This window comes from Equus przewalskii, chromosome 10, assembly GCF_037783145.1.
Source record: "Equus przewalskii isolate Varuska chromosome 10, EquPr2, whole genome shotgun sequence".
NCBI lineage: Eukaryota > Metazoa > Chordata > Mammalia > Perissodactyla > Equidae > Equus > Equus przewalskii.
Window position 1 is genome coordinate 52,340,178 of NC_091840.1, and position 14,660 is coordinate 52,354,837.

At 41.0% G+C, this 14,660-nt stretch overlaps 1 protein-coding gene across 7 annotated transcripts in view; it reads left to right on the forward strand.

Annotated features, from left to right (window-relative positions):
- Positions 1–14,660, forward strand: part of GLP2R (glucagon like peptide 2 receptor) — a 66,086-nt gene that overhangs the window by 25,979 nt on the left and 25,447 nt on the right. For all 7 annotated transcript variants that reach the window (XM_070561070.1, XM_070561074.1, XM_070561072.1 and 4 more), the window contains 5 exons: positions 6,469–6,575; positions 8,488–8,641; positions 10,287–10,446; positions 11,253–11,313; positions 12,163–12,232. In XM_070561070.1, coding sequence (XP_070417171.1) covers positions 6,469–6,575; positions 8,488–8,641; positions 10,287–10,446; positions 11,253–11,313; positions 12,163–12,232 — 552 coding nt within the window. The remainder of the gene's footprint in view (positions 1–6,468; positions 6,576–8,487; positions 8,642–10,286; positions 10,447–11,252; positions 11,314–12,162; positions 12,233–14,660) is intronic.

Sequence of the window (14,660 nt, forward strand, 5' to 3'; positions counted from 1 at the left end):
AGATCTGAGCCCAGTATCCAAACCAGCGAAACCCTGAGCCACCAAATTGGAGCGTGCGAACTTAACCACTCGGCCCCTACACCCTTTATTTTTCCTAACTTCTCCCTTCCCCTACTGATGGTTTTTCACTTTCCATTTAGACTACTTGCATTCCAATACTTGCGTCAGGGTCTGCTTCTGTGGAAACTCAAAGGAAGACACAGATAAATGAAAAACAAGCATTTCCCCTAATTTGTTTGTAGAAATCATAAAATACACATTTTTAAAAATAATGATTCAGAAATGGATTATTAGGCTATTTAATTAAATGCATTAGCCTCATACCTCCAATAAAATAAATGATATTAAAATGATCCACTAAAGTTTTGGTATGCCACCTGAACCGTCAATTTAAAGAACTCACACCACTTTGTGTGTAGAAACACAAAACACTTCTCTGCTTTCAAGATGTTTATAGTCTATCTAGAAAGCCAAGAAAATGCAAACAATGTGTTAATGAATAATGTAATTGATGCATCAATTTGTAAAACAGACAACAAGTGCTCTGGGGTTCAGAGTTGACAGTACACAGAGAGGCATTCAGGGAGGACTTCTTGTAAGAGGTAGGTTTGTGCTGGTCTTAGGATAGATTTAGTTTCAAGGAAAGGAGAAGCCAACAAGAGCAATTAGAGACCTGACAGGATTATAGGAATCTTGATGCGGTCCATAGAAAATAATTCTAGATAGAAATGTGCTTGGGCTTGCTTTGGAAAGGCTCAAAAGCTACACAGAGAATTCCACATCTGGACCACCACTAAAAGAAATATTGAAGAAATTCCTTAGCACAGAAAGGAAAATATACCATAGTGAAATTTTGACCTACATAAAGGAATGAAGAGCACCAAAAATGGTAAATATGAGGGTAAATATTTTTTATCTTATTTTAAAAATCTTCTTAAAAGATAAATGAGTGAAAACAGTAACAATGTATTATTATGGAGTCTGAAATATATGTATAAGTAAAATGTGTGACAACAATAGCACAAAGGCCAAGATGCAGGACATGGAAGTATTCTGTTGTAAGGTTCTTAAACTATACATGAAGTAGTGAAATAGTACATGATAGTAGACTATGATATGTTAAAGATGTATACTGTAAACCCTAAAACAACCACTAAAAAGAAAAACAAAGAGATATAGCTAATAGGTCATTAAAGAAGAAAAAAATGAAATAAAAAACATACTCAAACCAAAATAAGATAGAAAAATAAGGAAAGAGAACAAAGAAAAGATGCGACAAAGAGAACCTCAGTGGATTTAAACTCAATCAGATAAATAATCACATTAAATGTAAATGATCTAGACATCTCAATTAAAAGACGGGGTTGTCAGATTGGATTAAGAAGAAAAAAACAAAGCAAAACCCAACCAAATAATGTCTTCAAGACATTTATTTTAAGTATAAAGACCTAGGTTAAAATTTAAAAGATGAGTAAAAGATATACAAAACAAACAAATACTAATGAGAAGAAAGGAGGAGTAGGTATATTGATATCAGACAAAATAGATTTCAGAGCAAGAAATATTACTAGGGATGTAGAAAGTCATTTTGTATTAATAAAGAGATAAATTCATCAGGAGAACCTATCAATCCCAAATATTAATACCTAATAACAATTCCCAAAGCTCATAAGGCAAAAACTGGTAAGTTTTAAAAGAGAAATAGACAAGGCCCCAAGTATAGTCAGAAATTTCAACACTTCTCTCCGAATAGTTGACAGAAACAAGTAGACAGAAAATCATTAATTATATAGAGAAGTTGAACAATACTGTTAAACAAATTGACCTAATTAACAGTGATAGAACACTCCATTCAAAACCAGCATATGTTTTTTTCAACTACACATTGAATATTTATCAAAAATCACCTTAGTTGAACCATGAAACAAATTTTAATAAATGCAAAAATTTCAAACCATACAAAATATGTTTTTTGGCTAAAATGAAGTTAAGCTAGAAATCAATAATGGAAAGATTTCTGGAAAAATTCCCAAATATTTTAGAACTAAATGATATACTTCCAAGTAACCCATAAGTCATATAAGAAATTAGAGGGAAATTAATAAATATTTTGAACTAAATAAAAATGAAAATACAGCATATTAAAATTTGTGAGGTGCAGCTAAAACAGAGAGAACTTTATAGTATTCTTATAGTAGAAAAGTGGAAAGGTCTGAAGTCAACGAACTAAGCTTCCACCTTAAGAAACTAGGAAACTAAAAGAGCAAATTAAACCCAAAGTACGCAGGAAAAAAGAAGTAGAAAGAAATAGAAATTAGTTAGATAGAAAACAGAAAACGATAGAAAAAAATCAAGGAAGCCTAAACTTGGTTCTGTAAGAAGACAAATAAATTTGATAAACTTCTAGAAAGACATTGAAAAAGAGAGATAGAATTAAAGATGAGAGGGGGAAAAAAAGAGAAAGAGAGAGAGGGAGAAAGCGAGAGAGGACATAAATGATCATATCAGGAGTGAGAAAGGGGGATCACTGCTAATACTATAGACTTTAAAAAGATGATAAGGGATTATTATGAACACCTCTCTGCCAGTAATTTTTACAAGTTGGATAAAATTGAAAAGTTTTTTTAAAAGAAACAAACTACCAAAATTCACTAAAGAAGAAATAGATAACTGAATAGCTCTATATCTATTAACAAAATCACGTCATAGTTAAAAACTCTCCTATAGAGAAAACTGCAGACCCATTTGGCTTCAATGGTGAATTCTACCAAATATTTAAGGACAAAATAATACCAATTCTACACAAAATTTCCAGAAAATTGAAAAGGAAGAAATACTTCCCAACTCAGTCTATGAGGCCATCAGTACAGAGCTACCAAGACTGGACAAAGAGAGTACAAGAAAAGAAAAGTATACACCAATATTCCTCATGAACATAAAAGAAAAATCCTTGACAAAATTTTAGCAAATTGAATCCAAAAATATGTTAAAAGATTAATAATCATGACCAAGTGGACTAAACCAAGAATGCAATGTTTGTTTAACATCTGAAAATTAATCAGAGTAATTCGACATATTAGACTGAAAAAGAAAAAACGTGATCATCTCAATAGATGAACACAAATCATTTGATAAAATTCAACCTTAATTCATGATAAAAATTCTCAGCCTATTGGAACAGAAGGCAACTTCCTCAACTCAAATGTGTTGGTAGGTTGAATAATGGCCCCCCAGAGATGCCCAGGTCCTAAGTCTCAGAACCTGTGAATATGTTACTTTATATAACAAAAAGGTCTTTGCAGGTGTGATTGAGTTAAAGATCTTAAGATGAGGAGAATATCCTGGATTACCCAGGTGGGCCCAATATAATCGTAAGTGGCCTAATAAGAGAAAGACAAAGGAGTTTGAGTCAGAGAGAAAAGATACAAGAATGGGAGTAGAGGTCATAGAGGAGAGAAGATGCTACACTCCTGGCTTTAAAGATTGAGGAAGGGGCCCTGAGTGAAGAAATACAGAGGCTGGAAAAGGCAAGCCAATGGGTTGTTCCCCGGAGCCTTCAGAAGGAAGGCTGGCCTGCCAAAACTTTGATTTTAGCCTAGTGAAGCTGATTTTGGATTTCTGACCTCCAGAACTGTAAGAAAATGAATCATGTCGTTTTAAGCCACCAAACTTGTGATAATTTGTTACAGCAGCCACAGGAAATTAATATAAAAGGGCATCTTTAAAAAACTTGCAGCTAATATCATACTAATTGATGAAAGAGTGAATGCTTTTGCCTAAGATCTATAACAAGGTAATGAGTCCACTCTCTCCACTTTTATTCAGCATTGTTCTGGAGGTCCTACCCAGAGCAATAAGGCAAGAAAAAGAAATAAAAAACATAGAGTTTGGAAAAGAAGTGAAAATGTTATTCATAGACAACATGATCATGTGTTGAAAATCCCAAGGAATCTATGCAAAACACTACCAGTATTAACAAATAGGTTTAGCAAGGTTGCAGGATACAGATCAATACAAAAATCAGTTGTATTTTAATATACTAACAATGAGCAATTGAACATCGAACTTGACAGCAGTATCATTTACAACAGCATTAAAAATATGAAACATATGGGGATAAATTTGACAAAAGATGAGCAGGACCTATACACTGAAAACTACAAAGCATTGTAGAGAGAAACTAAAGAAAACCTAACTAAATGGGCAGATATACTATATTCATGAACTCTAAACTGATTCATAGTTTCAATGCAATCCCAATCAAAATCCCAGCAGAGTTTTTGTAGAAAGCGACAAGCTGATTCTAAAATTCATATGGAAATGCAAAAGACCTAGAATAGTCAAAACAACCTTGAAAAAGAATGAAGGTGGAAGACTAACACCAACTGATTACCAGACTTACTATGAAGTGATATTAATCAAGACAGTACCGTATTAGCATAAAGTTAAACATACACAATAATGGAAGAGAATACAGAGTCCAGAAACAGAGCCACATGTATAAAAGCAATTGATTTTTGACAGAAGTGTCAAGGTGATTCAATGGGGAAAGAATAATCTTGCCAACAAATGGTGCCAGAACAATTGGATGCAAAAAAACCCCAAACTTCAACCCTTGCCTCTCGCCATGAATAAAAATTAACTAGAAATGGATTATAGACCTAAATGTAAGAGCTCAATCTATTAAACTTCTAGGAAAAAACATAGCTAAAAATCTTAAGGCCCTTAGGTTAGGTAAAGATTTCTTAAATAGGACACAAAAAGCACAAACTACAAAAGAAAAAGTTGATAAGTTGGACTTTATCAAGATAAAAAACTTCTGCTCTTCTAAAGATGCTATTAAAAAAAATAAAAAGACAAGCTACAGAAAGGGAGAAAAAGCTTGCAAAACATGTCTGAAGAGAGTTCTATCTAGAATACATAAAGAATATTTACAATTCAAAGTTAAGGACACAAACAATTCAGTTTAAAAGATGGCCAAATATTTGAACAGATACTTTACCCAATAAGATATACAGATGGCAAATAAGCACATGAAACGGTTCCCAATATCATTAATCATTAGAGAAGGGGAAATTAAAACCACAATAAGCTACTACTACACCCCCATTAGAATGGCTAGAATTTATATTGTATGAAGTCTAGAATCCAGAGCAGCTGGAACTCTCATATACTTCTCTTGGGAATGTAAATTAATACAACTTATTTAGAAAACAGTTTGGGAGTTTCTCAAGGAGTTAAAACATATAGCATACTACTCCACCATTCTATTTCTGCATATTTATCAGAGAGAAGTGAAAACCTATGTCCACACAAAAACTTGTACAGAAATTTTCATAGAAACTTTGTGAAAGCCAAACTCTGACAGCTACCCGAATGTCCATCAATAGGTCAGTGGATAAATAAGTTGTACTGTATTCTACCGGCATGAAATTCTACTCAGCAATAAAAAAGTAATGGACTATTGGTAATACTATGGCATGGATGAATCTCAAAATAATTATTCGGAGGGAAACAAGCCTGACAAAAAAAAGAGTACATATCGTAAGACTCTATTTATATAAACTTTTAGAAAAGCCAAACCAATCTTTCATGACAGAAGGCAGACCAGTGTTTGCCTGGGCATGGGGTGGCAGAGGGCAATGAGAGGAGATGTATTACCAAGGATGATGAGGAGAATTTTGGGAGAAGAGGGAAATGTTCATTATCTTTATTGTGGTGATAAAATCACAGTCACATTCAGGTACAAATTCATCAAGGTTTGCACTTTAAATGTGTGCAGTTTATTGTACATCAATTATAGTTCAAAAAAGCTGATAAAAGAATTATATAGAGACGTTTAAGATATAATTAAGCAGGTAATAAGTATTTACTGTGGGCTCTTGTACAAAAATCTATTTCAAAACATGATTTTGACAGTGATGTGCATGATGAGTTCAATAAGAAGTTGGGACTCCATTGGAAAATCACACGTGAATTTCCAGTAAATTATCCTCTGTTCACAATCAGGCTATCCTGGGACTCAGAGAAAGCATTCCACTGTTTTCTTGGGTCTTTGCTAAAGATCATCTATGAAAAGTTACTTAAGGAGGGAGACATCCAGGTGGAAATCTGGCCCCATCTTCCAGAGAGAAGGACCTCTAAGGATAGCACTCCAGGGGCAAAGAACCGATCCTCGTTCCCAAAGCAGCCTCTTGTCCTGGGCACAATTCTACGATTCTGTGAATCTTGGTGCATCAATGCCGGGCTGTGGGACAGGCTGTGGGGGTAAGACCCACAGTGGGCTCTTCACTCATCAAGGCTCTCTGGCCTCTAAGATGTGCCAGACAGCAGTCTAAGCTACCCTACTTGGGTGTCAGTGAGAATAGGGTGCGTACCTACACCAATAGTGGTCCTGGGCATGGAACTGGGGTTGGAGACCAGAGCCGCCTGGCTTGGTGGTCATGTCTGCTCTTCCTCTGTGTTCAGGAGGAGCACCATGCCTTGCTGTCGACCTTGCAGCTGTTGTACACCGTGGGTTACTCCCTCTCCATTGTCTCCCTCTTCCTGGCTCTCACCCTCCTCTTGTTTCTTCGGTGAGTGGAACGTCTGCTGGCAAGTGTTCAGGCATGTATCCTGGAATTTGCTCATTGGCTTCCTCTAGAAAGCAGTAGAAGACTGGGCTGGATGATCTCATGGCTCATCAGAGCTGGAAGGGATCTGAGAGTCTCCAGTCCATCCATCCCATTTTGCAGATGAAGGGGAAAAGTGATATCAGAGGTCCAGCGAGAGGCACAGAGTCACCCCAGGTCACAAAGCACAGCCAGAACTGAAATCTGGGACTCCTATCCCTGCTTTTGCCTCTTTTGGATTAGATCACCTCCTATAGATTAAGCCCATTGAATTAGATAACACGCATATCTACTACAGCCCATTCTCACGGCGACTCCACCAAAGGCATTATTTTTACAGAAGAGATTAAGAAACTTCTCTAAAACAAATTAATGAGAGGTAGAGCTCAAATTTTAATCCAGGGCCCTCAAACTCCAATTAGCTATCAATTATTTGAGTGCTTTCTCTGTGCCAGCCACTATTCTAAGCACGTTACACGCATTAAGACATTTAAGTCTCATCTTAACCAGAATTAAGATTAATTCTAATCCTAGGAGATTAGCATTATTATGATTATCCCCATTTTATAAGTGAGTTAACTGAAATATGGAGAGATGAGTAACTTGCCCAGGGTCACACAGCTAGTGTGTGATGAAGCCAAGATCACAACTAGGCATTTCCGCTCCCTTATCCAAGGCTGTTTTTCAGAATCCAAAACCTGAGTGCATTTTACTAAATCATGTTTTCAGAAATCACCCAAGTGAGATATTTATAGCCCCACTAGGGAGCCCTCCATGGCTGTCTCCCAGTCTCGGCCCATCCAGCAATGTAAATGAGTATAACATGGCGGAATTTGCATTTGACACAGATGCAGGAAACCTGGATGGGGACCCTGGGGACGTGGATGAGAGTTCCAGAGCAGCTTCCTTCCTAAGGCTCATGCTAGATCCAGGTCTGGCCCCATCTGGTGCCCCAATCCCAGGGTGTTCTACACCTCCTGGAGCAGTCATGACCAACTATCCCACTGGGAGAGCAATTTTAAACAATGGAAGAGTTCCTGTGCTCACCACTGTCCTTCACCTCCGGCACTCACCTCCCCAAAGTCCCAGAACCACGCCAGGAGAAAATAATTGCCCAGCGCTGCAGGATGCAACTTACCATAGCCTGGGTCAACCAAGTGTCCATTTTGCCTCAGGCACTGGGAAGAGTAAGACCCAGTTCCAACCCTTGAGTAGCACCCAATCTAGTTAAGGAAAAGGATGCATAAATCCTAACACACAAGGACCTGCCTCAAATCCTTTTTGGAAATAAAAAAAGTAATAATAGCTTGAAAGGGAGGCAGGATGGAGTGTGTGTTGCACCGGGACACAGGCAGGGCTGGGAGGGCACAGTGATGGAAGAGGATCCTTTGGGCTAGGGAGACTGAGGATGCACAGTTTTACGTCAGCTGGTACAAAAAGAACCTACAGGAGGCTCCAGGTGGGTGAGGGAGAGGAGGTGAGAGCTGACATTTTCTGGCCACTTACATGCCAAGTACTGTGTGAGCACTTTTCACCCACTAATTGATTGAATCCTCCTGTGACCCTTTGAGGCGAGGGCTCTTATTCTTCCAGGCAGTAGAGCCTCAGAGACCCATATTTTTTTCTTTTTTTGCTGAGGAAGATTCGCCCAGGCATGTTGAACATGTTACACAGGTGTTAGCTGCTATTATTCCCATGTTACAGTGAGGAAAATGAGGACAGAGAAGTAAGATCACAAAAGCCAGCCATCCAGCTCTGGAGCCCGCACCACGAACCCCGGCCCTTGAATGACAGATACTCAGGTGTTTCAGGCACAGGGCCATCCGTCTGAGCTGTTCTTTCCTGAGGGAAGGCACTCGGTTTTCTCCTTGCACAGAAAACTCCACTGCACACGCAACTACATCCACATGAACTTGTTTGCTTCTTTCATCCTGAGAGCCCTGGCTGTGCTGGTGAAGGATGTCATCTTCTACAACTCCTACTCCCGGAGGCCCAACAATGAGAAGGAGTGGATGTCCTATGTGTCGGAGGTACGTTCTTTCTCATCGTTGGCCTCCCACCTGGTGGGTCAGTACTGCAGAGGGCAGGAAGGTGGGCTGGGGAGGGGAAGAGGGAGGTAAAGGGATGTCAAAGCCTTTCTGGTTGGAGATGCATCATCTAGCAAAAAAAAAAAAAAAAAAAAAGCCTCCCAAGAGTGGGGCACATGAAGGAAATCAGCAGCAGGGCTGCTGTGGGAGCCCTTGTGTGGGAAATTTCTTCATCTGTAAATAAAAGAATGGGACCAGATCAACCTTTTTTAGTATTACTATTTTTTAAAGCTGCAAAACTTTTCCACATTGAAATCTGCATCTATTGAGATGTTTTTTCCTCTATCCTGTTAATAATGAGTGCAGTAATTGGTTAAACTAACCTTGCATTCCTGGAATGAATCCAGCTAGATTCTGATAGATTATTCTTTCCCCTTTATTGCTGGATTCCATTTGCTAATACCGTTTTTTTTTTTAAGAATTTCCTCATCCACATTTGTAATTTTCTTTTCTCGTTAATGCCTTTGTCAAGTTTTGGGGTAAAGTTTGTGCTGACCTCTTAAAATAAATCAGAGTTGTTCTCTCTTTCTCTATTTTCTCGAAGAATTTATTTAAGATGGGTATTATTTCTTCCTTAAATGTTTGATAGATTACTCAAGTGAAGCCATTTGGGCCCAGAGATTTCTTTATTGGAAGACTTTTAATTATATATTCATTATAACTCATATTCAGATGTTCTATTTCTCCTGATGTGAGCTGTAGTAATCTGTTTTTCTAGGAATTTGTCTACTTCATCTAATTTATTGGCATAATATTGTGCATATTCCTTTAAGATCTTTTTAAGGTCTATTGTGTCCATGATGTGTTCCTTTTTTCATTCCCAGTATTGATTATTTGTGCCTTCACTCTCTTTTTTCCTCCCTTGATCATCCTTGCCGAAGTTTCTCAATTTTATAGGACTTTTCAAAGAAGAAACTTTTGGCATTGTTGATACTCTTTATTTTATGTTCTCTAGTTCATTAACTTCTGCTTTTATCTTTATTCTTTCCTCCCAAGTACGTTCTTTGGGTTTAATTTGCTGTTATTTTTCTAACATTTTTGACATATTGAAGAAAATTGATTTTCTTTTTCTTTTTTTAATAAGTGCATTTAAGGCCGTAAATTTCATTCCTGGCATGGCACTAGCTGCATACCACAAGTTGATATGCAGTATATTCCTTACATTCAGTTCAGAAATAATTTCTAATTTCTATCATCATTTCTCCTTTGGTTCATGAAGTATTTAGAAGTTCATTTCTTTGTTTCCAATCCTATGAAGATTTTTTAGTTATTGATTTATGGCTTAATTGAACTGATATCAGAGAACATACTGTTTTGAGTTTTCTTTATGGAAGTTGCTGATGATGAATTCTCTCTGTTTTTGTCTGCAAATGTCTTAATGTTGAGCAAGAGGCCAGGCTTTAAACCCTAAATGGAGCCCTGCTTCATATTTTGATATGGTTCCCAGTCTTTCTGAGAAAGTCAGCAAGGGTTGGGGAGAGGGGAGTAAAGAGGGAGGGCCTGTGCACGGGGAGGCCCTGTTCCACCCTCCTGGGGTCCAGATGCTGGGAAAGCCTGGACTCACCCTCAGGTGCTCTGTCCTCTGCAGATATCCACCTCCTGCCGCTCAGCCCAGGTCCTCCTGCATTACTTCGTGGGTGCCAATTACTCATGGCTGCTAGTCGAAGGCCTTTACCTCCACACACTGCTGGAGCCCACGGTGCTTTCTGAAAGGCGGCTGTGGCCCAGATACCTGCTGGTGGGTTGGGGTGAGTGAACTGAACCCCTAGCCTCTTCTCCTGGGGACCCATCAGAAGATGGGAGCCCAATAGAGCCTTTTATTGGAGACCCGACTAATGAGAGTCTTCTGGAACAGATAATTCCTCAATGATAAAAGACTGAAGAGAAGGGTGTGTGTGTGCTGGGAAGTTTGAGATCGGGGGCCAGCATGGTTGAGTTCTGGTGAGGACCCTCTTCCTGGCTTGCACACTGCTGCCTTCTTGCTGTGGCCTCACATGGTGAAGAGAGAGAGAGAAAGCAAGATCTCTGGCCTCTTCCTATAAGGGCACTAATCCCATCATGATGAGCCTGCCTCACCTCATCCAAACCTGCTTACCTCCAAAGTTCCCATTTCCAAATACCATCTCTTTGGGGGTTAGAACTTAAATATGTGAATTTTGAGGGGACACAAACATTTGGTTCTTAACACCAAGTAAATCTTCAAGATGACGTCTAGAACCCTTGTTGTGAAAAACTCTTGGAGAATTTAAGGCTGCAGGATCCAGAGGAAAGAACCTGGGCGTGCGACTCAGGAGGTTTTGGTTAACGTCCTTGGATTTACTCTAAGCAGCTTTGCAACATGTTCGTTCTCCTCTCTGCTTCCTGGGTTCTCTGACAGTCAAAGAATGGATGCACTCCGTGCCACCCTAGGTCTCTCCAGCTCTCACAGTCCACAAGTCTATGACAGTTGGGTTTTATAAGTTTTGACCAGCTGTGCTTGGCCCATCAGGCTGGGGTGGGAGGCAGGCAGGTTTGGCCAACTGCCTCCTAACTACGGCTCCCTCTTTTCTCCCAGCCTTCCCAGTGCTATTTGTTGTACCTTGGAGCATCGCCCGTGCGCATCTGGAGAACACAGGGTAGGTAATCTACCTGTTTGTATGCTTCCATGAGCCAGTAATTCCTAGATATGCCCAAATATGAGGAAACATACCATTTTCGCAAAGAGACTATCCACCCCCAGCCTTTCCTTTTGGCATTCTAGAATAGGCCCAGGAATGTAGACAAAATAATCAAAAATCTTTCTTATAGTAATTAGTTTATTAATTTAGTTACACATGCAAATTAGCACAAGGTAGCACAAAAATTGACTGCGTAGGTTAGCAGGGTATGTAGGTTACATCCCCTGGATGTGTAAGGATATAGGTACGAGAATGCTTATTGCATCATCATCCACAGGGGCTGGGGAAAGCAAAACCAAACAAAGAGACAAACCCCCTGAACATCCATCAACATGGGGCTCATCAGACAAATTGTGGCCTACCTATATCGTGGACTATTATGAGACTCCTAAAAAACGAATTAGTTCTATGTCTTTTGACTTCGAGGAACTGAATCTCGACAGCATGTTGTTAAGACTGTCGTTGAGTAATGTCTATGACGTGATCCCATTTCTTCCCTCCAAATAGTCATCACCAAAAAATCCCCTATCTAATTAAGAATTTATGTTTGTATGAACATGGAGAAAAATGCGGAAGGATACACAGCAAGCTGTTAGCATTGAAGAGCACCTTACTGGTAAGAAAAGTAAACAGTACCATACTACCAGGAAGGGACCTGAGTCCTCTCTTGCCCTCTCCCGCCCTTCGGGAGAGTGATGGGTGGAAAGTAAGTCTTGAGTGCAAGTCTCCTTCTTCCATAGGGCATGAAGCTTTTACATCCAACCTCATGTCGTGTTTAAGTCTTTTACTACCTGCCCTTTGTCATAGATGCTGGGGAACCAACAGCAATAAGAAAATCTGGTGGATCATCCGAGGACCCATGCTGCTTTGTGTAACGGTAAGGACCATCCCATCCACCCGTTTTCCTCTCTGAGCTCAGCTGTTATGGAGGACCCTGCCCCCCGCTCCCCGCCACACCACCGCCAAATTCTCTGGCTCAGATCGCTTGAGAAGGAGTTGCTGAACTGTGAGTAGAATCTGTTGAATGAGAAGAAACAAGCAAGAAACTCCTCCTTGTTCTTGTTCAGGACCTAAATTCAGGGTTATACTACAATCCTCCTTTTCTCTGGGTCTTCAAACTATGTATAGGAATCTGTACTCAGCTCAGTGGCCCCGGATGGAATGGCTGTGATGTGTACCCTGGGGATACAGGTATCTTCAGTCATGGATCAGCCCAGGGATAACAAAGCCATTGGCTTGGATTTGAACACCATTAGCAGGAGGGAGGGGAGACTCAGGGAGCTTCTTTTATAGGAGGAAAACATAGAATCACCATTGACCCAAAGCTGAGATGGCCTTAGAGCTAGGAGATGATGCTATTCTGACACCTTGAGGAGGAAGAGCCCAGAATTTTTGGGCTGGGGGGGAACTGCTTGACCCAGATTCATAAAGCTCCTTTAGATGGTAGTGTGTGAAAACCAAAGCTCCCAAGGAAGCTTGGGAGAAGGAACAGAAAGTTAGAACACAGTTGGAAGGGTTAGCATGATCCAGAAGAGGGCAGAACATCTTTCTGCCTGGATATAGGGCCACCACCTCGAGTGCTCTCCGGCTAGGCTCTGTGCTCCCTGCTCTGCCCATCTCTTCTCTAAGATGTGGCCCGGCATCCCGTTTTTACCATTTTATGTAAATCATCTGGTATTTGCGGTTTCATGAAAGAAAAAAGCTTATTTTTTATAATAGAAGGCAGCTCTCTGCTCAGACCTGGGTGTGACAGGGAGGAAAAAACATTTGTAGAAATGACAGGAAATCCAAGGCTGTGGAGAGGCTCTTGGTGACTCGAAGGCCTGTCTCACGTCTAGCCTGAGTGGCTGCGTGTGTGCTGCTGGCTACCTCCCCGCGGGTCGTTCTGCACACAGCTGAGAGCGAGGGCTAGGTGAAGTCTGACCCCACGTGTCCCAGCGCAGCATCGCGAGCTCTGCCTCACCCCCACCCCATCTTTCACACCTCCACAGCGCTCTCCTCTCCAGCCACACTGCCCAGCTACGGTGCCAGCACCTGCCTCCTGGCTCGGCACCTCCACTGCTGCCCGGTGAAATGTACTGAGGGCCTCCTACGTACCAGCACCATTCTAAGTGCTTTGTGTGTATTAACTCATCTAATCTTCCCAACACCCCTATGAGAGGATGCTATCATCATGTTTCTTTTATTAGTGAGGACACTGCGAAGATGAGAAATTACTTGCCTAAAGTCACAGAGCCAGGAAGTGGGGCTGCTGGATCTCAGCCCAAAGAGTCTGACTGGGTGACACTAGCACTTGTACCCACAACACTGTGCTGCTTCCCCCAAAATATTGATTGCTTCCAGCCCACATGCCTGGAGTACTGACTGTCACAGGGTTTTCATGTACTAGGACCTTGCTTCGCACTCTCTCAGGTTTGAACTCGTCCCTCTGCCATCTTGTCCACCTGGCCGCTATACCTGAACACCCACCTCATGAAGTAGAAATGGTCATACCTTTTTGTGTCCTTCTCTGGTCCTGTACATACTTCTGCTACAGCCCCAGCAATGTTTTATTGCAAGTATTTGTCTAAAACCTGACTGCTGCCACTGTAAGCCCCATGTTCTATTCGTGCTGGCAGCCCACCCAAGCATGTGGTGGGCCCTGCATACACTTGTTCAATGAATGCCTGTGACCCACGCTCCTGGGCACTGGAAGGGTCTCGCTAACCAGGCGGAATAAAGCAGGATGGAGGCCAGCAGGCCTTTCCTCGGGTGGAGTTCAGCCTCAGTGCAACTGGATCCCTAATTTTTACCCTGCAGTCTTCTAGAGGCTGTATCAATGGTTCTCAATCTTGGCTGCTCTTGAAATCACCTGGGTATCTTTAAAAATTCTTTTTGCATGGGTCTCACACCCAGAGAGTGTGTTTCTTTGATCTCAGTGTAGCCTAGGGGTTCTAATGTGCAGCCAGCCAGGGTTGAAGAGCATTTTGCTATGCCCTTGCTGCTCCAAGTGTGGTCATCTGAGCACTTGCTATAAATTCAGGTTCTCAGGCCCCACCCCAGACCTGCTGAAATAGAATCTGCATTGGAACAAGATTCCCAGGTGTTGAGTGCACGTCAAAGTTTGTGAAGCTCTTGGCCCACTCACCAGTGGTTCTCAAGGCTGGCTGTGGATTAGAAACGTCATGGCGGCTCATACCCCAGAGGACTGCATCAGAAATCCCACAGATGAGGCCAGGCAGCTGTAATTTTAAAAGCTCCTAAGTGGTTCAAATGGACAGCCAGGGCTCAAGCTGCTGCTCTGGGCCTTGCTGCTTGACTGGCAC